The sequence below is a fragment of the Myiozetetes cayanensis genome, unplaced genomic scaffold, assembly GCF_022539395.1.
Source record: "Myiozetetes cayanensis isolate MyiCay16 unplaced genomic scaffold, myiCay2020 scf4, whole genome shotgun sequence".
Taxonomy (NCBI): domain Eukaryota; kingdom Metazoa; phylum Chordata; class Aves; order Passeriformes; family Tyrannidae; genus Myiozetetes; species Myiozetetes cayanensis.
In genome coordinates this window covers 61,704,669-61,731,305 of record NW_026087631.1, presented here as the reverse complement: position 1 = coordinate 61,731,305, position 26,637 = coordinate 61,704,669, and the positions used below count along the sequence as shown (strand labels likewise).

At 37.7% G+C, this 26,637-nt stretch overlaps 1 protein-coding gene across 6 annotated transcripts in view; it reads right to left on the bottom strand.

The window, feature by feature from the left end:
* Positions 1 to 3,718: 3,718 nt before the first annotated feature.
* PRLR (prolactin receptor) overlaps positions 3,719 to 26,637 on the bottom strand; it is a 155,870-nt gene continuing 132,951 nt past the window's right edge. For 5 of the 6 annotated variants that reach the window (XM_050329266.1, XM_050329267.1, XM_050329265.1 and 2 more), the window contains 14 exons: positions 26,389 to 26,457; positions 25,792 to 25,874; positions 21,498 to 21,611; positions 20,347 to 20,479; positions 16,751 to 16,920; positions 15,804 to 15,970; positions 14,117 to 14,258; positions 11,978 to 12,110; positions 10,574 to 10,743; positions 9,140 to 9,309; positions 8,077 to 8,221; positions 7,155 to 7,254; positions 6,181 to 6,250; positions 3,719 to 5,550 (listed from right to left, as the gene is read on the bottom strand). In XM_050329266.1, coding sequence (XP_050185223.1) covers positions 4,534 to 5,550; positions 6,181 to 6,250; positions 7,155 to 7,254; positions 8,077 to 8,221; positions 9,140 to 9,309; positions 10,574 to 10,743; positions 11,978 to 12,110; positions 14,117 to 14,258; positions 15,804 to 15,970; positions 16,751 to 16,920; positions 20,347 to 20,479; positions 21,498 to 21,567 — 2,487 coding nt within the window. In that variant the 5' untranslated portion in view covers positions 21,568 to 21,611; positions 25,792 to 25,874; positions 26,389 to 26,457 and the 3' untranslated portion in view covers positions 3,719 to 4,533. The remainder of the gene's footprint in view (positions 5,551 to 6,180; positions 6,251 to 7,154; positions 7,255 to 8,076; positions 8,222 to 9,139; positions 9,310 to 10,573; positions 10,744 to 11,977; positions 12,111 to 14,116; positions 14,259 to 15,803; positions 15,971 to 16,750; positions 16,921 to 20,346; positions 20,480 to 21,497; positions 21,612 to 25,791; positions 25,875 to 26,388; positions 26,458 to 26,637) is intronic. The other variant, XM_050329263.1, reaches the window with a different exon arrangement.

The window sequence follows — 26,637 nt, the reverse complement described above, 5'->3', positions numbered from 1 at the left end:
GCACCTCAGGTCAGGAAAAGGACTGATGTTTGACTGCCAAGCTGGGAAATGTGGCTTTTTATACAAAATGGAATTTTCAGTGGTTTTTTTTCATATTAAAAACATTTAATTTTGCCACACATCTCAAATATCCCATCCTCATACTACCAGTGCAAAACAAGTGATGATTCCATGACAAGCTGTTTGTTAACAAAAATAATTTGGATTTAAAAATAAGGTTTTTTAAATCTTGATAGACGGATTCACTATTTTGTATACAAAGCAAAATGGTTTTGCCTGCCTTTTAAAGGGAGAAAAAAAAAATCTGAGGTAGCAATTTTTTGAGAATATGATGCCTGATCTCATGACACTCTTTTCATTTCATTTTTCTTTATGGCTTTGTAGATGTCTGATATCTATAAACTGGCTTAAGTGACTTCAGTTTCCTTGCACAACACCTTCAAATTGTTTTCAATTACCGTAAAATTATGAAATACACTTACAGGTTTCATGAGGTGAACCCCACATATACAATGCTTCAGAGAGCACAAAAAAATTCTGCTTATTCATTTTGAACACCTGCTGCTACGACACTTTAAAATACTTAAATGACATTTAAAGCAACTGTCTATTTTTCAGCCATTTAAACATAGACACATAGACAGATATACTACAAAATTCACTGCTTCAACATAAATCATCATTACATATTTGTTTTAGAGTTTGTTCCATAAACACATATATCCTCTTACTCATATTATATAAGGTCAGTTTACTGCACTTTTATGAAATAATCTTTGTAGTTACATGGTGTTATCAAGACCAGTCTTCAAGCCTGCATTGTATGTGACAGTGAGGTTTGTGAGCACATGCGCCAATTGAATAACATGTATTTCTTTAAAAGTCTGGAATACAACACTTAGATACTAAAACAGTACATCAAATATGTCTTTGCTAAAAAAAAAACGTCTAATTGGAAAATGCATGATAATGAATCATATTTGCCAGTATTGAAAAAAGTTAATAAAATTAGTCTGAGTCAAAAGGAAAGATAATTAATTAAAATAAATATTCAATTTTATGAATTTTATAAAATTAATTATTTTGAATAGTCTTTATTCTTTCTTTTAGGGATTTTATGCTATTACAAAGTAATTCACACTATAAATGACACATGCATAGCTTTGACATTGAAAACATCATTCGCACTCTTGAAATAATTACTGAAAGTGAAAAATTTGACTTATGGTGCAAGAGCTAGTGATCTAATCACTGTTTCTGGGGTAAATTCTGTTCTATACTTCATCCCTCTTGATATCAGAGGAGGTGTCAAAAGCCTGTTATTCCCCACTGGTGTGTCAGATTTTTACACCAATTGACTGTGTACAACTGCTGCAAAAGCTCATCTATTTCCTAATAAAAAGCTTAAAGAACTGCAAGTAAAAATATTGTCACAAACAGAAAATTAAGTATTTGAACATTCAAAGGACCAAACACTTAGCTGAAGGTTATTCTGATTTCACAGAAGAGTAGTTTACTATTTTTTCCATATACTTTCAGATGTTAAAGGTCACTTTCAGAAGGTGTTGCTCCGCCCTTGGGAGTAAGAAGGTATTTCGGAAAACATAAGCAAATCCAAGGAAAAAATAATCAATCTGCACATTTGTCCATCTTAAAGAATGAAATATATTTATAAAAATTGTGTTTAGATTATATCTAGCTAGCAAATCCCTCAAAACTTCATGTAGTGAGCAAATGTCCCCCTTTTCCACTCTGGCTGAATTTATCTTTTCACTGAGAGCCATAATGATTCGGCATATTGAGACATTCATCAGCAAAGGTGGAAGAGAATCAACACCACAAGATGTTGTATAGGCTACAGTTATTTTGCAGTTTCAGTGCTAATTTATGACAAAGCACAGAAACTCTTCGACCCTCTCTCTCTGTGAATTACTGGAGGCACACATGCCCATGGGATGAATCATATACTTAAAATCTGCTGAAAGTCTTGCCCGTTTGACTAAGGTACAAAGTAACCACTACCACAGCAACAGTCTGCTGCTGTCGGAGGTCATGTAGTCACATGTGCTTTAATCTATGAAATCCACTATATGAGCAACATCTTTAGGCTGTGGCTTGGTAAAATTCTATAGCTTCTGTGCATCACTAGATACATCCCAGAAGGCCTGTAGCAGCATGTCTTTGTGTACAGCATTAGGTGTAGGAAACAACACAGATATGACTATCTGTGTAAAGAAAGAGAATGTGTCTGGTCCGGATTAGCTCTGCCAGATTCAGTCAGAAAACTGAAGTGTAAATGAAACACTGTCAGACATAGTGCATAACCAGCTTACATATTTGCACACAGACAAGTTGCTGTCCTGCAAAACATTCCATTTTTTCCTGATAACTCAATAGTTTCTTTGCAGTGTTTTTAGCATCTGTAGAAATTTGTAAGATATACTACGAAAAGTATATCTACAGTAAAATTATTCTGTTAACCATAACTAAACAAAGTTTTATGTCTGGCTGCTCTCTGGAGTAGCCATTTCATGCCTTCAAGTGTTAAATAAGTGGATGTATTAAGAATAAAAGATACCTCCCCACACACTCATCAGAGCAGCCAGACTGCACTGATCAGCCTCTGGAAGTTGGCAGTACATTGCCTGTATAGAGAACTTAGGCTCCAAATCTGATGCCTAAAGTAAATGTTACAGTCTACACTAACACATACGTTTATAGACACACAGATAATCAGTTAAATTCCTAAGTCCTGCCTGTGGAAAGGCTAAACAGCTTGACTAATCTGAACTTGAGCAGTTCCATGGCAAGGGAGAATCTGATATGTGAAATTAGATGTGGCCTTCTGGGACCTTCAAAATCTGAAATTCTCTTTTGGCTGGCTCTGCAGCAGGTACCTGATACTGCAGGAAGGCTAGCTCAGTGCATAAAATCATGAAAATATGTAGAAATGTAGAACTGTTCAGGAAGGAGAAGAACAAATGAGAGCCCATTTAACAAATACACTTTCCTTCACATGTACAGAACCATTCCCTTACCTTATGTTTCCAGTTTCCCCTGAAGCTAGTGAGACTGGCTAAATATTTGGTCCAGTTTTAATCAGTCATCACTTGGCTGTACTTTTCTGGAGTAAATTAAACTTTCATTTCAAGAAAGAAGAACCACAGTAAGTCCACAACCATTACAGTATAATTTTGATTCTGTCTTCGGTTACATGGGATATGACGGATCCTTACTGTTCTCTCTGCTGTTCTGGGGACATATGTCCAGCCCTACCACACGGACTCCTTTCCTTTTTCTCACTGCTATTTCAGCAGAGCTACGACTCAGACTTTATGCCTCTTGTCTTAGAGGCTGATCTCCAAAACTAATGTTCATAAATTCAGTATGAAAAATCTGACTTCAAACTTTCCCTCCAGACTCAGAAAAAAGTACAATGACTAAGGATGCAGGAGAACACCATTCCATTCACTATTGGCATTAGACTACAAATTCAAAGGGAAAGAAATTTTGCTCTCAAAATCTAGATTCTGTTTTAATTATATAATTATAGGTGATAAAAAACGTGTGAAAGAAATAATTTACAATTTAAATAGTAATATATCTGTAATATATTAGAAATATAGTTTAAAAATTTCTTCATATTCTTAATTAGTATAAAGTTTAATTTCATGCTTTGTATAGAAATTGTACCTTTACTTGTTACTGCTATTTTAGCAGAAGGAAACAGAAAAGTTCCTAAGTAGCTAAATAACACCGGGAAATTAAAAAATATTTTATTTTGCTCTTTTTTTGGTAATAGAAAAATAGCCTTTAAAATACATTGTTAAACATATGGGCTTATATTAAAGTAGAACTTTATATTATATACAGTAAGGCATTACATCAAATATTGTCCTGCTATTTTTTTAATGTTTGGTTTGATTGGACTAGGATATGAATGGGATGCAAAGTTTTCTATCACATTGAAACAAAGCAAAAATATCTTTAGAAGAATTTGTTATTTTACTGTAATTTGTAGAATATATTCTTTTTATATTTGATTTGTCATATACAGTAACTCCTTTTTTTTCGAGAATTGAGAAAATATATAAAGAAAACTTAATCTTGTGTCAGAATGCATTCAGAAGAAAGTACACTGTAGATAACAATACTGTTGTGCAATAATTTATCTAATGTAGGAACTGCTCCAATCACCATGGTGTGCTGACTGACCCATAACAATTTTCATCTTTGTTGAACCTGCAGTACTCCCTCAGGCTTACTCAATTAACAGCTTTGCAGAACTGAATAATTATTTTGCTATGTATTTTCATGGCAGACAATATCCATTTCCTCATTTCACTGTGTCAGAAACATGTGTCAATGCTCCAAGATTAACTTCCATGATTATGACCTCAACCCACTGTCTATTTTATTATCTGTACAATACACACAGGAGACTAGGTTTTTGGAGGCTAGGCTTTTTGAAGAACTGTTTGCTACGTTATTTTGTTTTACTGGACATATATAAGTATGTACTGTACTAACTAGTTATTTAAAAGAGGGCATAAAGGAAGATGGGTCCATATACTCTGATCCACTGGTCTCTCTTTTGCAGTCACTTGGAGCTGTCAGGCAGTAGCTCATATTTTTCTCAGCTTGACCTTGCTGAAGGTTCTGTGATGTTTCCATTGTAGGTTCTTGAGATACAGGTGTGTGCTGGATGCGTGAATCTGGCATTAATACTAGAATATTATGGTCCACAACTGTTGAGACCTTGGTATATTCTTTGCTGGTTCCGGGAACAGTGTATTTTTCAGTCTTTCCACTATTATCTTTATGTTTCAGTAATACTGTTGGCTCCTCATCTTGTCTGACTTTATGAACTTCTACATAGTCCATTAGTTTAGGATTCAAGAAAGGTGACTTGTCATTATGTCTGTTTTGTTTGACCTGCACTGTAGTTTGCTCCGTTTTGGAATTCTCCATCTCTCTTTGTGTTTCCATGTTGTCATGGACAGTTTCAGTGATAGGATATCGTGACTGGTGCTTTTCTTCATTTCCCACCAAAACTGGTGAAACATTCACATTTGTGGTACTCAGTATTATCTTGTGTGCCTCCACAGTACTGTGGTAGGCAAACATAGGGAGTTGATTATTAGGTGGTAACTGAACTGCAGGCCATGTGGATGACTTTGTAGTCTCATTGTTAAAAAGGAGTGTTTGCTGTTCTGAGGCTACACACTTAGTTTCCCAGCTCCTTTTTGCTCCTTTATTTTCTTGAACAGCTCTTACGTCTTGTGTTTGAAGTGTTGATGGAAGGGCACGGGACTCCCTGCACTTCTCAGAGAGCATAGAAGGGCTATCACAGCTTCCTCGGCCCGAGTCACTGTCTGTTTCTTTGGGTATCATTTTTGTATTTTTACTGGGAGTGTCATGGCTTGGCATGAGTTGCTGATCCTCACTGTCCTCTACCTCCAGATATTCTATCAGTAGTTCCTCACAGTCTGATGTTGGAGGGAAACCATGGCAACCAAGAGCACTCAGTAATTCTTCAGATTTTCCTGTCTAAGGGCATAATAAATAGGATATAATTTTTCATTGTCAACCTTAGGGTTTATCTGACTAGAGCAATTGTGAACAATTTACATATTTGCTATATAAACACTTCAATAGTTATATCACTAGACCTAAACTGGATTTCTACTGCTGCAGAAAACACTGAAAGAAGGGAAGAAAATTTCTTGAGTTCCTTCAGCTGGGAGACACAACCCCGCAATTCATGTTTCTAAAATGGGAGTACATGGGAGCTGTTGGCGGGTATGGGTTCTCCTGGGTTTAACAGAAAGAAAGGAAATGAAGTAGAATGATAGTGCAGCCATGTCCTGCCACCTCAGCATGGTAAGAACTACTAGGACTTCCATAAGAACTGTTAGGAAGATCACACATGCATTTCCTCTGGTGTCCCAGAAAAGAGCCATGGTCACAAACCCTGTTCTCAAACACTCTCCTACTACAAGTGCAAGGCAAAACTGTCTCACACATACTCTTCACATGATCAACCTGAAAGTGTTACCTATTTTGAACACTGATTAACTGAAGGAATTTCATACTTTACTAGGGTAACTGTGGTTCCTAGTACTTAAGTTGGAAAAGCAAGTAATAGCGAATTCTTTTGTCATTAGCTGTGGTACTCACCTCTAACAGATGTTTATCTATGCCTTTTATCTTTGGTCCTGGAACTGGTGGTAGGATAAAAGCCATCATTCTGAAAAAAAACCACAGAACAAGCACACCAGGTGTAAGTATGGGTCCTACCTCACTATTTGTTATCCCATTTCCTTGGAATGTGACTGAGATTTTAAAGGCTTCTCCCAAATCTGATATGTCCCTGTTGGACCTCTGTTTCCTGTCTACCTCTCAAGCCAGGTAATTCACAAATCCACCCTTAGGGGTATTTATAAGAAACAGAACAGTACAAAGTTATTCAACTGGAAAAGTAACACTGATAATATCCTTTTATTGTCTTTAGTCTCTTAACCTCTGGTTCTCTAATACCATTGTAAATTCATCACTGGCCAAGAAACAGCAAAATGGGGCACAGTTCAGGAGAACTAGGGGGCCTGTCTATGCATACTTGACTGTCAGATGTCTACTGCTCAACAGGATCTATGGTGAATGACTCAGCTTTTCCAACCACAGTTTCTATCTCTTTCTTTTACTCAGACAGTACTTTTTTGCAAGACTTGTAGAAAAGCAACATCTTTCTCTTTCAAATTTGATTGAAATTAGCCAGCACTGTAATAAATTATTTGAGGAATTGGCAGAGAGGTGGGCAGAAAAACAATCTCATAATATAACCTTGTTCACTAAGGAAATTACAGCAAGACCCAAAGGCATATCTTCTACAGAAGCAGGGATACTCCAAGTGATGTTTGCTGAATTATTTACATGGCTAAACCAAGACTGCTAGATCTAATAGAGACACGTCTAAATCAATTTAGAATTTAGCCTGGTTTCCCTATGGAGCAGAAATACTTCCTTATCAGTGTAACTAATAGTTTGTCAAAGAACACAAATGCTGCAGGAAATTGAGCCAAATATTTTAAGTCTGCTTTTGAAAAGTTTTCTGTGATTTTGAACTCCATGCATTTGTGAAATTGGTGACTTACCTGTACCCTTTCAAAATCATTGTCCAGCTCATGATTAAACAAATTAGAGATGACAGGACACCAACAATGATCCACACAACCATATCTTTTACTCTAAAATCTAAGAAACAAACAGAATTATATAAGGACATACATCTAGTATATACATAGTCAGCACGCAAAAGAAGTCAGACATGACCTTTATTTTAAAAATTGGCCTAAAGTGCCAAACTTGGTATTGAATTTAGAGGGCTTCACCAGCATATATGGATGTCAACAATCACTGTAATATCTAATAATTAAAATAATTTTTTACTAATGGTACTGCACAGGAAATAAACTGTTTTGGAAAAATTATACAAAAATGTATGAAGAGGAGAATCTTGTCACAGGCATTTATAGAAATTGGGTTCAAATCCAGTGATATCAAAACCACGGTCATTTCATTATCAAATACATGCCATACAATTCATTAAATGGGGGGTTAAATGACCTAGGACTAGCTATTTTAAAACATTTTTATTGTTAAAATAATACTTTTTATATTGAAGTATTGATTTCAAATTAATTCCATATAAAGATTAATAAAAGCTGTTACTGTCTGAAGGCAGTCACATTTTGTTGCCTGTGTCACAGTTTTAAAGCAGTTACCAGTGTTCTTTTAATTAAAAACAACCATCATGAGAACAAATGAGGCAATAGACAGAAAGGGCATGGTTTAAATAAGCAAGAAATTTATTCTTAACACCATAAAGTAACGAAGGGGAAAGCTAACTGGGTATGGTGCAGGGATGAGAAAACTTCAGTTACCTTAGCAACGATGTTCTTGCCTGTCCTACAGAAAATATGGGATCTGCACAGGTGCCACAAACAGCTAGCAAACAAAAATATAACATGAACTTGTATGTGATAACAATTGCTGAAGGAATGCCTGGCCACTCACCAGTAGGAATCTGAATGTACATTTCTGGGCTCCACTCGCTCCATGATCCGTGGTGGTCTGGTTTGCAGTGAATCTGTACAATGTACCTCTTTCCAGGATTTAAACTAAACATTTTACATTGTGTTTGCTGTCCAACAAAAATAGTCTGGAAATTAAACAAAAATCACAGCTAAGGTTTTGGTAACCAAGACAGGAAAATAGAATGAGTCTGCATAGCATTTCCAAATAATTATTAAGCAGGTATGGAATAAAGGTACATTGATTTTATTTCTATAATTTAGCTTTCTAACATCAGTGGGAATGAGATCTGGCTTTGTTATACAGTGCAAATTAAGCTACTATAAAAACACATCATGTGCTTATGGCACATAGGGAAGAACTGTGGTAATGGTGGGAACTGCAATGGTGAGAGCAAAGAGAAGCAGGCAAGAAACAGATGGGGGAAGAAAACGCAGAGAGAAAGAGGGAATGTGGAGTTGGTAGAAATTCACAGGGTAGTAAAAAGTAGGTCTTTCAATGGCCAGGGGGCTGTGAAGTGCCATGGGAGGGGGAAGGAAGGAGAAGACAGTTTGGAAGTATTGCAGACAAGAAGAGGGTGCAGTCAAATACCAATAGCTGGAGTCTTTCATTTGCCACTCAGTTGTCTGAATTGCAGATTCTGGCTATAGACAATTATTATTATGTGGCCATTTAAACAACCACCTAACGGCCATTTATATAAATTTAAATTATTTTACATAATGTCACTGAACTTTCTATCACCTAAGAAGTGCTCATGGTGAAGAACAAATTATCACAAGAGAAACCTGACTAAATGAGAATGAACAATTTAAACTGTCATGCCAATATGATTAATATAAAATGACCACAATTAAAACCAAGTACTGCTATCATACAATAACATCTAAAATAACAGTGTTCTCAGTAGGAAATCATACAAGTACTTTTGAAAAATTATGAACTATTCAGTACCCCTGCTTCATTATATTAATGCATGGAACCTAGCTGAAAATATCTAATTGATCAGAAAACATTATCTAGCAAAAGCTTGCAGCATCCTTACCTCCCATTCCTCTCCTTCTTCAGGCTTTAGTCGCAATTCATATTCAAGAGTAAGCCATCCAGATCTGACATCAGCTAGTGGAGGTGGAGACCATGTCAGGACCAGATATGGTTTTCTATTTACTGACTTTTTTAATTCCAGAGTTATATTCACAGGAGGATCTGGCTGTACTGTTAAAATAAAGAACTGTCAAAAAGAGTTTTAATTATTTTTTCTTTGCATCCTACGAAGAAATATAAAATTATGTGAGTGAAGAGTCATCACCTTCATTGTGTCCAGTAATCTAGAACTGATGCTGGAATACAGAAATCAAGAGTTTCCAGATAAAATAAGTATGGATTTATGAATTTAAAAAAAACCCTGAAGACTAGTAAATATGTTGAATGCATGTTGAAATTTGCTTTATTCATTAATCAGCAAAAATTTTTTTTTCTTACATTAGCAATTATTGTTGCTTTTCCCAACAGCTATGTTTCAAAGTTAACATCTTTAATGTTGTGTTATGGAAGATGTGTTTTATGACACCTTTATCAAGGTTTGGTATAAATATTTAGAAATGTTGCAAACACAAACGCAGCTGACGAAACTTGTCCCCTACATCTTTCACATTCAGAAAACACAACCGCGTAATCCCAAATGCATATATAAGATATTCAAAAGTAAACCAAAACAGCAATAATAAAGTTCTGTCTATATCTCAAAAATAAACCAAAATGAAACAGAGGTTTCTGCTCAGACAGGTTTGCATCTTCCTCAGTTCAAAGGCAGAGCTTCTGCATATATTGTGCGTGTATTTTACCACTGTCTGATGCAAAGCTTCATCAAGCAAGAAGCTGTGGCATAGAGATAAAATATAAAGCCTCTTCTTCAGCAGCCCTTTTCCAGTTGCCAGACTCCTGGCAGCCAGATCCTTGGCAACAAAATGGTTATCAATGATAATGTTGCATTTCCTTAGAAAAAAACCCCAAATACTAGTCCACAGTCATTCTGCGGAAAGTCTGAGGGAGAGATTATCAATACACTGCTATAAAAACCACTAATGCAGCTCCTCTTGGGTCTGGAAACTACTTTTATGTAATCAAATTTAAGTAATATTTGTTAAAAGATCAATTTGATTTCAGTTGCTTGTACAGTGGAAAAAAGATTTTAGCTGGATGATGTTTCTTAGGATTTGACTGAAAGAAATACAGAAAAACAGTAAATGGTTATCTGAACATAGTTTTAAAGTTTTTAGCATTTTTATGCTTCCATTGAAAATAAAATGGTAGAGGGATGAATATTGATCTGTTATTATATCAGATAAGATCTTATTTGTATAAGTTTTTAACGTGGATACATTACCCATATAAGAGAAGAGCTGGAATTAAAATTCTTGTGCCAAAGCCCATGATTCTGAATTACTTGTTTCCGCAGAAAATACTTTTTAACTCTTACCTATGTAAGTCACATCCACATAATGAGGATCAGAGACGTTACTTCCCATTTCATTAGTTGCCCTCACGGTAATATTGTATATGGTCCAGAAAGAGGTGTGTTTTTTATCAAAGTAACACGAATTGGGGCCTGCAGTTTTGTAATCTGGACATTCATAAACTTTTTCTTCTCTGAAATAAAAGAATCACAGTGATTAGGTTACAAAGACTAAACCACCTGACTTTGATTACTGGTATGTTAGCATTATTCACCTGATTTTTCATACCTGGCGATGTGAAGAAAATCAGAAAATGTCTTCCAGACTAAAGAGTCACTGGACAATTCCAGAGACTGCAGCAAGCATTTCCCTCCCCAAAGTAAAGACTACAAAGCCTGCAGAACTTAGGTTGTTGTAGATGCAGCAGTGGGCTAGCAGAGTGAAGCTCTTACTACTCAGAAAGCCATTGTCCACTGCATAGCCCTTACATGTTCCAGAGAGTAAGTAGAAGTGGTTGCTGAAGTTTTTCAAACCATCTGTTAAAAACTATGTATTTCCAATGCTGATTTAACATTTACAGGAGTTATGCATATTACACTAATATGCTTTCAGACTCTATTTTGGTCACTTGTTAAAAAAAAAAATCTACTTTGTACCTGTCCTCCAAATCCATTCCCAAGCTTCCCAATGTCAAAGCAGGGATAGGAGAGGAAGTTGAGCATGTAGCACTTGTTTCCACACTCCTCTAGATGCACAACGGCAAAAGAGAGAGTTGTGGCTGTGGACCTCATACTCTGCCATACCTTGATGGACCAGTATCTGTCTTTTTCCAGTAAGACCTGGCTCACAGTTGACAATTACAGGATTCAGCATCCAGTTTGGTCAGTTAAAGGCTGAGCAGTGCTAGGTGAACCAAAAATAGTTCAAAGAACCTAAAAAAATATATTGACTATTTCTTTAAAATGAATGTTTCGCACTTGATCTAAGTTCCAAAGAAATATTACTGCAGAAGCCACAGGGTATTCATGGCCTACGAATACTAGTGCAGAATAAACACTATCAGAAGATGAAGATTTTAGTATCTGGTCACTTTGGACAGTTTTGTTTCTAGGGCTGCATGACCAAAGAGTTATAGGACTGTGATTTGTATTGCTTAATAATATGCAGTTGCTGGGCAATGGCAACTTTCAAGACAGTCCATCTTTCTGAGTAGGAGAATTCACAGTAATTCACAATAATTCACTAACATTATAAAGAGATCTTATTTCACTCTTAAATACGTTGCTGCTTTGGCACTCTTCCAGAATATGCCACTGGACAAAACCATGTGCTACAGAAAATGACATCTCCCTAAATGCAAAAGAAGTAAGGACGGATTTTCCAGGTCCTTCCCATAAAAGACTAAATAACTATATACAGTTTATTACCCCTCTTTGCTGTAAAGCAAAGTGTGGTTAATAGGATGTCCTCCATCTGAACCAGGTTTCCACCAACAAGTAAACGTTTCCTTTTCAGGAGAACGGCACTTTATTATGGTAGGTTTTTCAGGAGGTGACTCTCCTGTGAGAGATAAAGAAATAAACTAATTAGTAAGCTTCATGTATTAGGTCCACCCTGAATTCATAAAACAACGTCAAGCAGAGCACAGGAAAATACAAAGAAAGGAAAAGTTTTGCTTTGTAGTAGCGCAGGAAAGAAGGGATTGTTCAGTGGTTCAGGCAACAGCCTGATACTTTCACCTAGATTCAGAATCCTTTCTCACTGCAGCCATGCTGAAGAACTGTTTTATTTCTCTGACTCTGGCTCTTCTCTGCCCCAGAATCTCTTAGGGAATGCTCAAATACTGCCACAGCAGGTTCTATAAAATTATTTAAAATACACTCTGCTATACAGTCTATTTTCTATGCTGTCCTTCTTTCAGCTGGGATAGAGTTAATTTTTTTCTCAGTAGCTGGTATAGTGCTGTGGTTTGGATTCAGTATGAGAAACATGTGGACAATACATGGATGTTTTGGTTGTTACTGTCATGTTTATCCTAAACCAAAGACTTTTTTTTGTCTCTTCTGCTCTGCCAGTGAGGAGGTACAAAGCAGTTAAAAAGGGCTGGGAGAGAGAACAGCCATGACAGGTGACCCCAACACATCGATAGAACATCATCCCCAGTAAATAAACTGGGGAATTACCTGGAAGCACGTCTGATAAGGGTGAAGGAATGGGATCTGGCATTGGTCAGTTGGGGTGAGCAACTGCATTGTGTGTAACTTGTTTTGTTTGTTTTCCTTTTCATTATCATAATTATTATTTATCATTATTACTATATTTTACTTTGTTTCAATTACTAAACTGTTCTTATCTCAACCTACAGGTTTTACTTTTGATTCTCCTCCCCATTTCACAGGGGCGGGGTGTGGGATGTGAGTGACCAGCCTTGTGGTGCTTAGTTGCCAGCTGGGCTCAAACTGCAACATACAGAAAACATTTTTTTTTTTTATTCAAACAGTGGGTTTTAAGATTATTTTGGTTGTTTAAAAAATATGCTGTAATTTGTTTTGGGTTCTAGGTAAGAAAAATAAAGAATGTAAATGTTTGCCCACTTGTTTATGTCCTTGCCAGTAACTCTTCTCTGAAGTACCTATGATCTGTCTCCAAAGATACAAAGAAACAACGCTCCTATTTCCTTGTAGTGTTATGTTCTGTACTCAGGATACTCGCCTGATTGCTGCCAAGCAAGTTTTTATAGACTCAAGCAAAGAGCTTAAGAGTAGGGCAAGGAAAAATGCTTAAATTTTGAATAGGATGATGCCAGTCAAAACACTTATGTGATTGAAACTTTTTAATTATGCACTTGTGGCAAAAATACGATACTATTACATCAATAATAAATATTTTCTACTATGCAGAGCAGAGACATTGATTTTGCAAATTTTAATTGCCTAGGGCAGATCTGAAAATGGGTAATTTAAAAGATATTTTTCTATTAACAGTACTTCATGTACTTCATGATCAAGAGCAATCTTCATGTCAAGTAATGAATAATACAACTAAGAACGGAAGAAGATTTGAGACAACCTGGCTAAAGTGTCTGGCAACAAGATACGATGCCATGCATATTTAGTGTGCCTACTAAAATCCAAGAAAACATAGATAATGATTTCCATGTGGTAGTATCTGCAAGTGCCATGCTCTGTTAGACACAGCAGTGCTTTCAGTCCTGGTTCTTACATGAAAACCATTACCTTACATCTGTAGCTACATATAAAATCAATGTAATTTTAAAATCAAGGGACAGGAACAATAAATTATTTAGGCACACCCGCATCAGAAGTGACTTCCTCATACCACTTTATTTGTCATAGCCAGTTTCAGCAGAGGATCCTGAGTGGATCAAAAAAACTAAACAAGCAATTACACAGAAAGTATAGCAAAATGCACTGAGCTGTTCCTCCAGCACTATGAAGTATCTGTGTGAGAAGCCAGGTTTTCAGGGCTACCATTTAGGTATCTTTCACAACACTGAACCTGACAGGATTTAAAAACAATTTACAGAACAGCAACCATCCACTCACCATTGGGGATCTGGATGTTTCTTTCAGAGCTCCACTCGCTCCATTCTCCAAGGTCTAACATGCAACGGACCTGAACAATGTACTTCACCCCAGCTTGTAACCCGGTCACCTTGAAGTGTGTCTGCACTCCAACAGATACTGTCTGGAAAAGAAAATGGACTGGGAAAATAATAAAGAATTGGGACATTTTAACAAGTAAACCATAAAGGAATAGGCTTGACTTACTGAATTCTGAAAGTCTAGAATTTCAGTTGGTATTTTATAAGATTTGAATTACAGAGGAGCAAAAGTAGCAGAAAAACTTAGCAGCAAAATCCACTTCAATACTGAGATTCTGATACTCAAGAACATACTTAATTTTAGACTTCCTAGTACTCCATCAGATCCACAACACCAGGAACACTATAGGTAGTTCAGCTGACTAATAAACCCTCGGTGTAATTCTTTTCAGTGGCTTTAAGTGTCTTTCTCAGGTCCTTTGAATTTCTCTTCAGGACTCTCAAAACACATAGCTTTCTCCATCATTAAGGCATCAACAATTTAGGTAGCATTGAGGACACCTGACTATAACTTTAAGAATGACATTTTATCCTGAAAATTCAGCTGTGAGAATACAGAGGCCCATTCCTACATTGGGGAATGTCAGTGGAAATGCTGTGTGTGAGTAGGACACACCAAAATTTCTGAGTGGCAGGTTGCCTCCAACTGATCATGTTGACGAGTGTGATGATAACTCTCAGCCCAAATAAATAATAATTACAGAGCAATGGAGAAACGTCTCAAGGTTAAACTTGAAAAGTAGTAATAAATAAACAAGAAAACTTGTAATAGTGGGGGGGCACTGGAAACTTCAGCAGTAGCTGAAGCGTAGTTTGATGCTCTCAGAAGTTGCTCTGTCAGCATCATGACCTTTGCCCAGGCCAGTCAGAGCAGCCTCCCACTCTGATGCTGTGAATAGCTGCTCTCCAGACAGCATGGGCTGAGCAGGCAGGAAGCCACACCTGGGTGTCTGCATGTGACCAGGTGGCTCCTTTCTCTCTGGTGTGTGTCTTAGTAGACTGTAAGAGGGGACATGAGTTCACATGACATAAAAGCATCCATGTCACAAACAGAAGTGGATATAAATAGGAGAGGGAGGGATATGCTTGTAACCTACCCTTCCTGGGAGAGGGGAATTTCTGTACATAGTGTGTATATGTCTGGGACTAGTTGTAGAAATGTGTTTATAAATTTGTAGATGCCTACTAACATTTTTGAGTGCCCAGTATTGTGATTCACCTATTGCATTGCTGAGTGATTGCTGAGTGCTGCATAGTTAAATGATAAATCGTTAATTAAATTTAATGAATCATAAAACTGTTTTGATCTGGATTTGTTTTAAACTATGCGAACTGCACAGTCTTCTACTGTGACACTTGGGATCAGATGCATTGATAAACATTACAAATAAATATTATATCAGTGCACTAAATAGGGTTTTGTAGTATATGACTTTAGGATGATTATGCAAATACGTTGAATTTCACTGTTCTACAAACCACTACAGTATTTTTCTTTCCTTAATTAGATTTGGTTACATTAATTTTTCTATCCTTACAGAGACTAAAATTTTTATAGTACCAGCTAAATTGAGACAAGATAACTCACTGAATAGAGCATTTATACAATAAATATACTTTTCCATTACCTCCCACTCTTCCTTTTCCTCAGGTTTAAGTCGTAGCTCATAGTGATATACATGTGAATTAGAGCTGACAGCAGCTAACGGAGGTGGAGACCATTTTGCCCAAAGGTATGTTATGCTAGCAGATGTTTTTGTTTCTAGAGAGAGGTTCACAGGAGCATCTGGCTGAACTGTATAAATGAATGAAAAGCGTGCCATTAATAACTTAATTTTCTCTCAGAAGAGGCACCTCCTTTATGGTTTTGTATTTCACCACAATACTTTCAGATCATTCAGCACTTCTGTAAGGGAATAGTACAATAGCCTTTTATTTTTCCTTTCTTCCTGACAAGTTTAACCAGCTACTGATCTACCAGTATCAGCAAATCTTAGACTTTACTCTGAACTTGTCAGGCTAAGGAAATCAAATCATAATTTCGTTAGGCCACTCTCGCAAAATTAGGATGTCAGATATTTCACAGGTAAAACAACTCAGTAAGTTATCATTACAATGTGTAAATCGTGTATGCAGAAAGCAAAATGAAGGTGGGAATATTAATACTACAAAAAGCCTGTAGAATGCTCAGGCAGTTATTTTTACCCTCCTGAGACTTCAATGCCAGTAGCCATAAAAATGATCACATTTGGAAAACTTAGGTAGCTCAACCTAATGAAAATTTTATAATCTGCATTGAGTCTAACTGAAATAGTGGAGACAGATAGAAACTGCAGCTAGTTTTGAAGCCAAAGTTAATATGGCAATAAAATATGTAGTTACTTCATTTATAAATAAAATGCAGTTTTCACATAAATTTAAGATGCATATTTTAGACCATCTGTAGGTAAAAAAACTTCTCCACGTCAAGTTTCACATCATGAGGAACAAAATCTTTCACCACTACTTGTTCTGGCATTAAAAACTGCATACATCTCCAACTAGCTTGTTTTCCATTTTATTCTTCTCTTTTTACCTATGGAGGTTACATCCACATACTGAGGGTCTGAGCTGTTACTTCCAATCTCATTCGTTGCCATTACAGTGATAATATATGTTGTCCAGGGGTTAGTGTGGTTTTTATCAAAGTAGCAGGAATTGGGACCTGATGCTTGGTAGTCTGGACATTCATAGATTTTTTCTTCACTGAAATAAAATGATTTAAAAGTTAAAAGTTCATGAAGTAAAGCAAAGCAGATAATATTCTAGTAATGGCCTAGGTTCAGCAGAGAAAAAATTTGAAATGTTTATATTTAATCTTATATTATTTTTATATATAGATACATAATATAATTTCATTACATGACAACATAATAATTGTATATAATATGTATAATTTCACCTCTGGGAAACATTTTGGTGTCAAATGCTACTGCCATAAGTGCTCCATTGCTATTTTTACTGCCATTTTTCTGGGTGAGTGCTCTCACTCCCTTTTTTTATATAAAGGAATGTCAACAAAAGAATGGAAAGAGAAAATTCCAGAGATAGCACAAGGCCATTTTAACAATATTTATAAGCAAGTAAAAGGGAAATTAAAGACATTCATATAGACTAAATAAGAAAAAATTGCTAAATATCTTCTTTGCTTATTACCCCTGGAAATAAACCAGATGGGTCCAATGGCAGAGGACTGTTTTATTGATTAGTTTGTTTTCATCAAGATCACAGTATCATTTAGGCTGGAAAAGACCTCTGAGATCATCAGGTCCAACTTTTGACTGATCTCTGCCTTTTCAACTACACCATGACACTAAGTGCCACATCCAGTCTTTTCCCGGCACACCTCCAGGAATGGTGACTCTACCACCTCCTTGGACAGTTCATTCCAATACTTAAACACCCTTTCCATGAAGAAGTTCTTTTTGATGGTGAACCTGAACTCCCCTGGCACAGCTTGAGGTCATTTCCTATCATTCTGTCTCTAGTTATGTGAGAAGAGGCCAACCCTCAGCTCACTACAAGCTCTTTTCAGATGGTTGTAGTGAGTGATAAGGTCCCTCCAAGCCTTCTTTTCTCCAGGCTAAACAACACCAGCTCCCTCAGTCACTGCTTATAGGACTCATGCTCCAGACTCTTCCCCAGCTCCATTGCCCTTCTCTGGACCTGCTCCAGCACCTCAATATCCTTCCTGAACTGAGGTGCCCAAGAACTGGACACAGCACTCAAGGTGCGGCCTCACCAATGCCCAGTACGGGGGGACAGTCACTGCCCTGGTCCTGCTGGCCACCCTGTTTGTGACACAAGCCAGGATGCCATTGGCCTTCTTGCCCACTTGGGCATGTGCTGGCTCATGTTCAGCCACTGTCAACCAGCATCCCCAGGTCCTTTTCTGCTGGGTCAGTCATTCTTCCCCAGTCCTGTAGTGTAGCCTGGGTTTGTTGTGACCTAAGGGCAGGACCTGGTGCTTGGCCTTGTTGAACCTCATCCCATTGGCACTGGTCCATCAATCCAGCCTGCCCTGATCCCTCTGCGGAGCCTTCCTACCCTCCAGCAGATCAACACTTCCTTCTACCTGGTGTCATCTGTGAACTGACTGAGGGTGCACTCGGTCCCCTCGTCCAAACCACCAATGAAGGTATTAAACAGGACTGGGCCCAGCACTGACCCCTGGGGGACACCACTGGTGACCAGACACCAACTGGATGCAGCCCCGTTCACCAGCACTCTCTGGGCCCAGCCCTACTGCCAATTCTTAACCCAGCACAGAGTGCCCCTGTCTGAGCCGTGGGCTGCAGGAGTATCTTTGGGAGACGGTGTCAAAGGCTTTACTGAAGTCCAGGTAGACTATATCCGCAGCCTTCCCCTCATCCACTAGGTGGGTCACCTGCTTATAAAAGGAGATCAGGTTAGTCAGGCAGGACCTGCCTTTCTTCAGTCCATGCTAGCCTGGTCTGATCCCTTGGTTGTCCTGTACGTGCCGTGTGGTCACACTCAAGTTGATCTGTTCCATGACCTTTCTGATGTTAATTTATCTGGTTCTCAACATGATTGTTATCATAATTATCTCAAAAGACAAAAAAATCTTATTAGTTCATTGTCTCTTACGAATTACTTTTATATGGGTCTTCAGCTTTTTCAGGAGAGGGACAGTTTTGTGCTCAGTTAGAGCTGAACTGGGCGATGTACTCACAGCCTACCCCAGGTTTGAAGAATTACACAAACCCAAAGCACCAGCTGATGCGGTGCAAGAATACATGTTAATCCCACTGTTACACTCTACACACCATTAATAATAAGGTCTCATTTTCCATGCAGTTTCGTCACAGTTCTCAAAGAAAGATGTGAGTAAGACGATAGTATGTGAGAGACAATGAGCCTAGAAATGCAGTTGTGGCCCAGATCTGGAGCACCAGGCAGTGTCTGTGTTCAGTAGATTTAGTGAAATGGATAAGCACTCCTATCCCTCCCTAGGTAGGGCTGTTCCGGGCAGTGATAAATATAACTTGAAATGCTCCTTAAAATTTATTTTGATGAAGACTGAGACATCAGGGCTTTAATAAAATAAAAGCTCTTAGATCATTGTTGAGTGTGGTAACTTTATTAAAGGCTGCATCTTTTCTGCTCAATTAATACCAAATGATTTGGAGTTTATTTAATTGAAGCAGGGGTGCCTGAGGCTTTACCTTATCTATTCTGAACCTTACTAGATTTATTCAAGGAAATTTAATCTCGGACCCTCCCTGCTTGCTTGGCCCTGTTCAAAGACCTCTTGCTTTCAGGAAAAAAAGTACAGTTATACAAAGATACACAGGTTAAACAAAGTTGTCAAAGAAATACACATTTTATTCCTAAACAGGATGAGGGAGTCACAGACTTTACCAAAACAACAGTTTTAGAGAGGCAATACCCAAATCTGATTTCACTCCATTTTGGGAATCATGAAATTGGCTAAATATCCAAAAGGGGAAACAATTACTCTCTATACTCCAGATGGGGTTTTGCTGTGCATGCTAATGGACAGGCTCCGTGGCAGGGACTCAAGGGAACCCCCAGCCCTGACTGCCCCTGCCCAGCCTCCCCAGGCACCACCAGGGTCCCTTGTCCCTGTTCCAGCCTGTTGTATCACAGAGGGTTTCCAGCTCCCCACAACCCTACACTTCCAAGGGCCCCATGAGCCAGCCTCAATCTGTGGGCTGATGTCCTGGCCCAGCCTGGTCTCAGTCTGTCCCTGTCCCCCCCCAGCCCGCCCTGCTCCTTGGCCAAGGGGGAGTGATGGACTCTGGATGGGAGCCCCACTGCTCCATGTCTTGATGCTCCACTCCTCAGAGAAGACCCTATTCAGCTAAAAGCTGTGTGCCTCCTGATAAGATGGACAAATATGCCTTTCCCAGCACTTCTTCAGTGGGATTTCAAGTTGGATGAGTTTTAGTAGGGACAGGCTGAAGTTTTGGGACTGGCAGTGGTCATGTTTTCTTCTTACAAGGGAAGCCACTCATATCATGCAGCCCTTCTTGGCCATCTGGTTAACACAGATTCATAAAAGCACTTTATAAATTATTGTTATCATTCCCTTATTCTGTCATAACCATCACTTGATCACTTACAGAGTATGTATGCACCATTCGTTACCTGTCCTTGCTGTAGAATAGGGTGTAGTTGGTAGGAAGTCCTCCATCTGAGCCAGGCTTCCACCAACAAGAAAAGGTCTCCTTTTCTAGGGAACGACATCTTATTATCTTAGGTTTCCCAGGGTACGACTGACCTAGGGAAGTGGAAAAATCCATTTAGTTATATTAGAGGTGAAGCGTGTTTTTGGTTGTTATTGCTGAATAATAAGCCCAGGCACCAAGGAATGCTTTTCTGAAGGCAATAAAATTCTGCGAAGCTATGGACTGAATTGGGCAAATAAATCTGCCTGGAAAAAGGATCAAAACTCTCAGAAAAATACACATAGATATATAAAAATATATAAAAATACATAAAAATACATTTTTACCTCAGACTTCTAAAATAACTACTAAAATTATTTTGCTTCTCTTTTTAAGATGAAAATTTAACTTTTGCCTAAACTCAAAAAGTGCATATTTATATTCAAAGTAAATTGCAAAGATTGGAAGTAAAAACCTTTGGGTTTTTTCTCCTAAAACATTGAAATTTTTTATCTATCTTAAAATTAAATTTCACCTTCAACTTTGCAACAGAACTAACTAAAACTCCACTATTTGTGCATAATTGGGTTAAACTACAGGTTAGACAAAAAGAAGGAAATTAACAGGCTAGATAACTTTTTTTGTGTACTGGCAACCTGAGTGTTCCCTGGTAATCCAAATACATTTAAGAATATGTCTTGGTAAGACTACCCATCATTAACTTATATCAAGAACACAGACCACTAATTTACATACATTTTGACATGAAAAGCATGCGATCTTTCAGCTTAAGCTTACCTTTATTTCAAGTTCCATATCACTATCTCAAATAGTGTGACTATTTATATGACACTAATTACCAAGAAGGTAACAAGGATGAAGTAAATGTAGGGATGGAGTGAGTGCCTTTCATTGCCTTTTCATCATTGCCACCACACAATCCTTAAATCAATATTATATACAAAAAAAGGACCTGAGCCATTTTCAAAATGCCATAAAAAACTTCAGAAGAAAGTAGTTTAAATAGGTCCGGGCTCCACCAGTGGTCAGGATAGACTGGATAAAGCCTCATACTTTTCTAAAGAAAGTGTTTTAAGGAAAAACAAGTGTTTCAGGAAGGGTTGTACTCACCAGTCAGACCTGCTGCAGTCAGAGCAAGCTGCAAAATAATTTGAACTGATGAAATGAATCTCCGCTTCATGACGTCTGCTTCTCCTCAGGAGGAAATGTCAGATCAGGGGCTCACTGAAAAACACGCCATCGTGCAATAGTCAATAGCAATGCTTAATGTATCGTATGTATTACCTGACTTGATCAAAGTCCTTTTTGAATTGCAGCTAAGTGATTCTTGTTCTCTCTCAGAAAGGTGTGGCAACACCTACAGTTCCACATCAGAAGCCAAAAATCTGAATCCCAGAGTAGCAAGAAGGTTTTCCCAAAGGTCTTTGAATGGTTAGCAGTGCTAGGATTACAATTGCGTAGCATTAACAAATCTTGCATATTTATTTGACATCTTGGGATACTTGATGCTTATTTTGGAGTTCTAACTTTTACAGTCATTTACGTGAGAAACCAGCCTTTTGACAACAAAATTACTGTTTTATCCCTATTGATACAAAGAAGATGTCAACAGATTTGAACTCTGAAAGTCCTGAGAACAGAAAGCAACTAGAAAAGGTCTGACATTTATTTAGAAGGTTTTGATTTTTGATCTAATCTCACGACTTCTGAATATTTGGGACTGCCGGTGTTGAATTCAGGATCACCTGAGCCAAAGAATGCTCACATGCATTCAGTTCATTGTTTTTACTGCATTTGATTCTGCAGTGAAGTGGATAGGTCAAGATCAGAGAAAAGAAACCAAGGGAAAAGTGATGTAATGTCACAGATAATTTACGGTGTGAAAATGTAAGATGGGATGCAATTATCCCTCTTCAGCCTGTAAAGGCTAGTGCTGTAGAACAGCAGAAAAACACATACGGACTTGGAAAGCCACCAGCTGTGACAAAGACCCGATCCCTGCAGTCTTGACACCACTAGATGTCCTCAGAATTCAGGCTATAACTCTGGGTGCTCTGGAGACCCTGTTGCTAAATCTGTTTGCTCAGCCTGAAGGAAAGACAGTACTACTTAAAGCAAACCTGCTGTTTCTCCCACCAATATGCTTCCTGCTTGGAGATGATGACTGCAGTCAACTATTAGCTTCCCAGTAGCCAGCCTCACTCCTTGAAACTAAAGAAGAACAATTTACTAGCTAAATAGCAGGCTCCTTTTCTCAGCTTCCCACTCCCACCAAGCACATCTGACAGGTATCTGTACGCTTGCAATTCATCCAGTGTAGCACAGCAGGGGAACAAGTTTTGTCTTTGGTGAGGAAAAATTCTTGCTGGCTTATCAGATGACTCAATTTTCAGCATGCAACTCATTTTCTGTATCAAGAAAATATAATCCATCATCATTCAAATGTTTTTCAAGCACAAAGGCAAATGAAGTATCAGTTAATTTAACTGAGTCTAAAATATGTTTACTGTGGAAAAGAACAACAGTTGGCTACATTTCCATATACCACTTCCAAATATCCAGGCACATTTCACACCCATAACTGAGGTACATGTTAGGAAATCACATCTGGGCTAGTTTTAAACTCACTCAGAGCATTCTGTCTATATGCAGGCAGTGGAGAGAGAGCCACCTAAATATAAATTCTAGTTTTGTGTAAGCACATGGAAATTTTATTACTGTAAACAAATGGCAGGCACAAATATTAGTGCTTACCTTCAGAAATTAGCTGAAAACTTGGTGTTATATAATGAGGGGCACAGGTGATTGTGCTCATATAAGGCATATTTTTCTCAAGCGAGGGTGAAATAATGAACTATAAACAATAGCTATTTCATGTACATATGATACTCTTCAAAATATTTCACTATTTCTAAAAATAGTTGAAATATTTGCAAAATACAGCACTTTCAAACTCAGACTCATGCTGTGATTCCCTATAAGGAAGTGGTATCATGATTTCTTTTTTTACTTTTACAGACACACCTTTTTTGTGTGAAGAATTGACAGGTAAGAAAAACTGATTACAGTGGCTAAAAGAATGAAATTTTTCAATACAACAAAGGAGAGGTATCACGAATGATCTCTGTTAGAGCACTCTTGCAAGTAAAATGGGATAATTTTGGAAACTGAAGACCTAAAGAACCAAATTAATAGAAAGAGGAAGAAATTAATGTATTTCAAACCAAGTACTTTTTCCATGGGAGCATTTGAAAATGAGATGATTGTGAATCACTTCTGCCACGTGGCTGTGAAAATGAACAGGAGATATACAGGGAAGGAATATGGACCTCTTAGTGCCACACAGTAGGCTCTGTGCACAATTCTCATCACCTCTACTTGTTAAAAAACCAGACCAGATTTAGAATAGATTTAGAACACAGCCATAATCATGACACAGAGGGTGTCTCATGATGGCGATTTAAAAGAATTGGCTGTGTACTCCATGTAAGGGTGGTTGTAGCCTATAAATGTAGCAGGAGATAAGCATCAAAAGAGGGAAAATAAGAATGTGTAAAATAAGAATGTTTCCATGGTTGCCTGGGATTTGGAATTTGTGATTCAAATAGAGTTTAAGGCTTTGGAAGAGATTTTTTTTTTTTTTAAATACTTGCTTAAATAAAATAGATAACACTCCCTTCATCGTAACTGTAACAAAAACGCATCATCTCCCCTATCTGTGACGTGAAAATGTTTTCATAAAAGGGCAACTAGCATTACTGAAGATGCTGTGAGGGAATGCCTCACTTTTAGGTCTGAATGAATGCTTTTATAAGGGATACAGTGGACACTGATTTGCCACCAAGTCATGCAAAACCAAGGGTTGAGTAACTGATAATTAAAAGATCATATGCCTCCTTTTGAAGGTTTTGATTTAATTCCAACCAAGTTATTGCATTCTGACATTCCAGCTGAATTTCTCCCTTTTAACACAGCCGTTACATACTATTCAACAGCTGCACATCACACGCTGGAAAACAGTGCTCCTTGATGGAAATGTAAATTGTTACAGCAGTGTTAAAATGGTCAGAAGAGTTAGATGTTCCTGTAAAATAATGCTACTCTAGAACTGATAACATAATGAAATTGTAGGTTTGAAAACAGTGCTGACAATGCTACTAGATGAAGCTGAAATCTAAACACCAGTACTGAAACCAGGTGCTGTGGAGCACAACTGAGAGACAAATGGTCTTGTCCTAACTGACTTTTAGTTCTTGTATTCTTTTCTCTCTTTCTTGGCTATGCTGATGGACAAATTTCTTGAGATTGTCAGAGAAGTCTTTACTTGGTTCTGCACAGATGGAAAAATTTTCTAGCTGCAATACTTTCAGGCTTGTAGGAACAGGAACAACTGTGTATCAGCCAATGGCAATGATATTATGTCCATCACAAGTTCTGCTTTTGCGGCTAAATAAATCAAAAGCCAAAAGTACTTTACCAAAATGTACTGAAAAAGTTTCACATTCCCACCAGTCATGATGATAAACAATGTTCATCTTTCAGCCTGGGGGAAGGCAGATTAAGGAGTTCGAAAAACACCAGAGTTCATTACCATTTCAAAGGCTTAACTACAGCTGTATGAAACCAAGGACAGATAAAGAACAGAATAAAGCAAGAATGTGACAGTCTGTTTGACCATCCAGAACATTCAACTGTACTGTGGATACTGGATGAGTCTGCCTTCCCACGCAGAGATCTCAAATGTCAACACAGATAAATGTTTCTAGCCATGATTGCTAGGTGTGTGTCTGAATGACAGTGATGGTTGGGATCATACTGTAAATTAAGAGTTGTAGGTGTGCAGTGTGACCAGAGCTCTGCTTTCCCTCTCTGAAGGAGCCCTAATTGGATGTCTCAGAACTCTGAATCCCTGAGGCACCCACTTCATGGTGATGTACAGGCTCCAGAGAAGATATGGAGTTCAGACATGTCTCTGATCTGAATTTCTTGTGACTGATTCCAGGTGGATACTTAGCACATAGCTTCTGTGAGGACGCTTAGCACATACTTTGTGAGGATGCTTAGTACTTGCTGTTGGCTATGGAGGGAAATCTTGACATCCAGTTAATTTATTGGGACTAAGGACTTCACATTTCCGTGTTGCATAAAATGGGAGCAAACATCTTTTAGATTTCACCTGAAAAGCCTACACACAGGTTATAATATATTTTTCCTAAATTTCTCTCCTAAACAAATAATCTCCTAACAATTCTTTGCAGCCCTTCCTTTGATTAGCAGTCAAGATGTGATGATGAATGGAACAACTTCCCTCACACATATGCTCCTCTGTCTGAAAGACTTGATACATTTTTGAAAAAGAAAAATCATGAAAACACAAATTCTTGAAAATGGTTTAAACCCTTACCTTCTCCATCATAGTAATTATGCTCTTAGCTCCTATTGATTTTACAGAACTGAGCTTGAAACTCTCCTAAAAACTCTCACCATCTAAATTGACAAAGAAAAAAAAAGAAGAAAGTGCCATTATCCCTACTTTACAGATAGGAAACTAAGACACAGAATGACCAAATGCTTTGCTCAGACTCATATTAGAAGTTTAACAAAAGCTAAAAACTGATTCTTTACTACAATTTTTCTTTTCTAAATACCACCTCTACTGCCTTTGTTTTCCCACTAAAACATGATTTAGCTAACAATAGCAATCTTTATCTACCAGTTTCACAGCTCCTGAATATTTCATTTTCTTCCCTGGTGGTTTGAATGTTTAGCCATGATTGCAGAATTATTATTTTTACAGCTGTCTTTTACAGAAAAGAAAATCATAAGCTCTAAAGAGTAAAATTTTAGAATCTGAAAGCTAGAATTTACATTAGAACTTGAATTATGATGGAAATTCATCTCTACCAATTACCAAGCCCAACTCTACACTTATCTTCCTATAATAAGTTTAAATATTCTTTATATATAGGATAGTCACAAAGTATAAAGTTGAATTTCCTACCTAAAGGATTCATGTACATAAGGAAGCTTTTTACTCCTCTCTTCCATGCATGTCAGATCACTTCACAGGCTGCAAAAGAAAAGGAATACTAGGATTAGTATGTTGCCGGAAGTATCACTACTTTGTTCCTAAAACATACAAAGAAAAAAAGGTCACTCTTTGTATCAGCTACTGCAGATACTGAAACTCTAAGTCAATACATTTAAACACTGATAGCAATAGAGACTGCGGTAAAACACTGTGTTACTG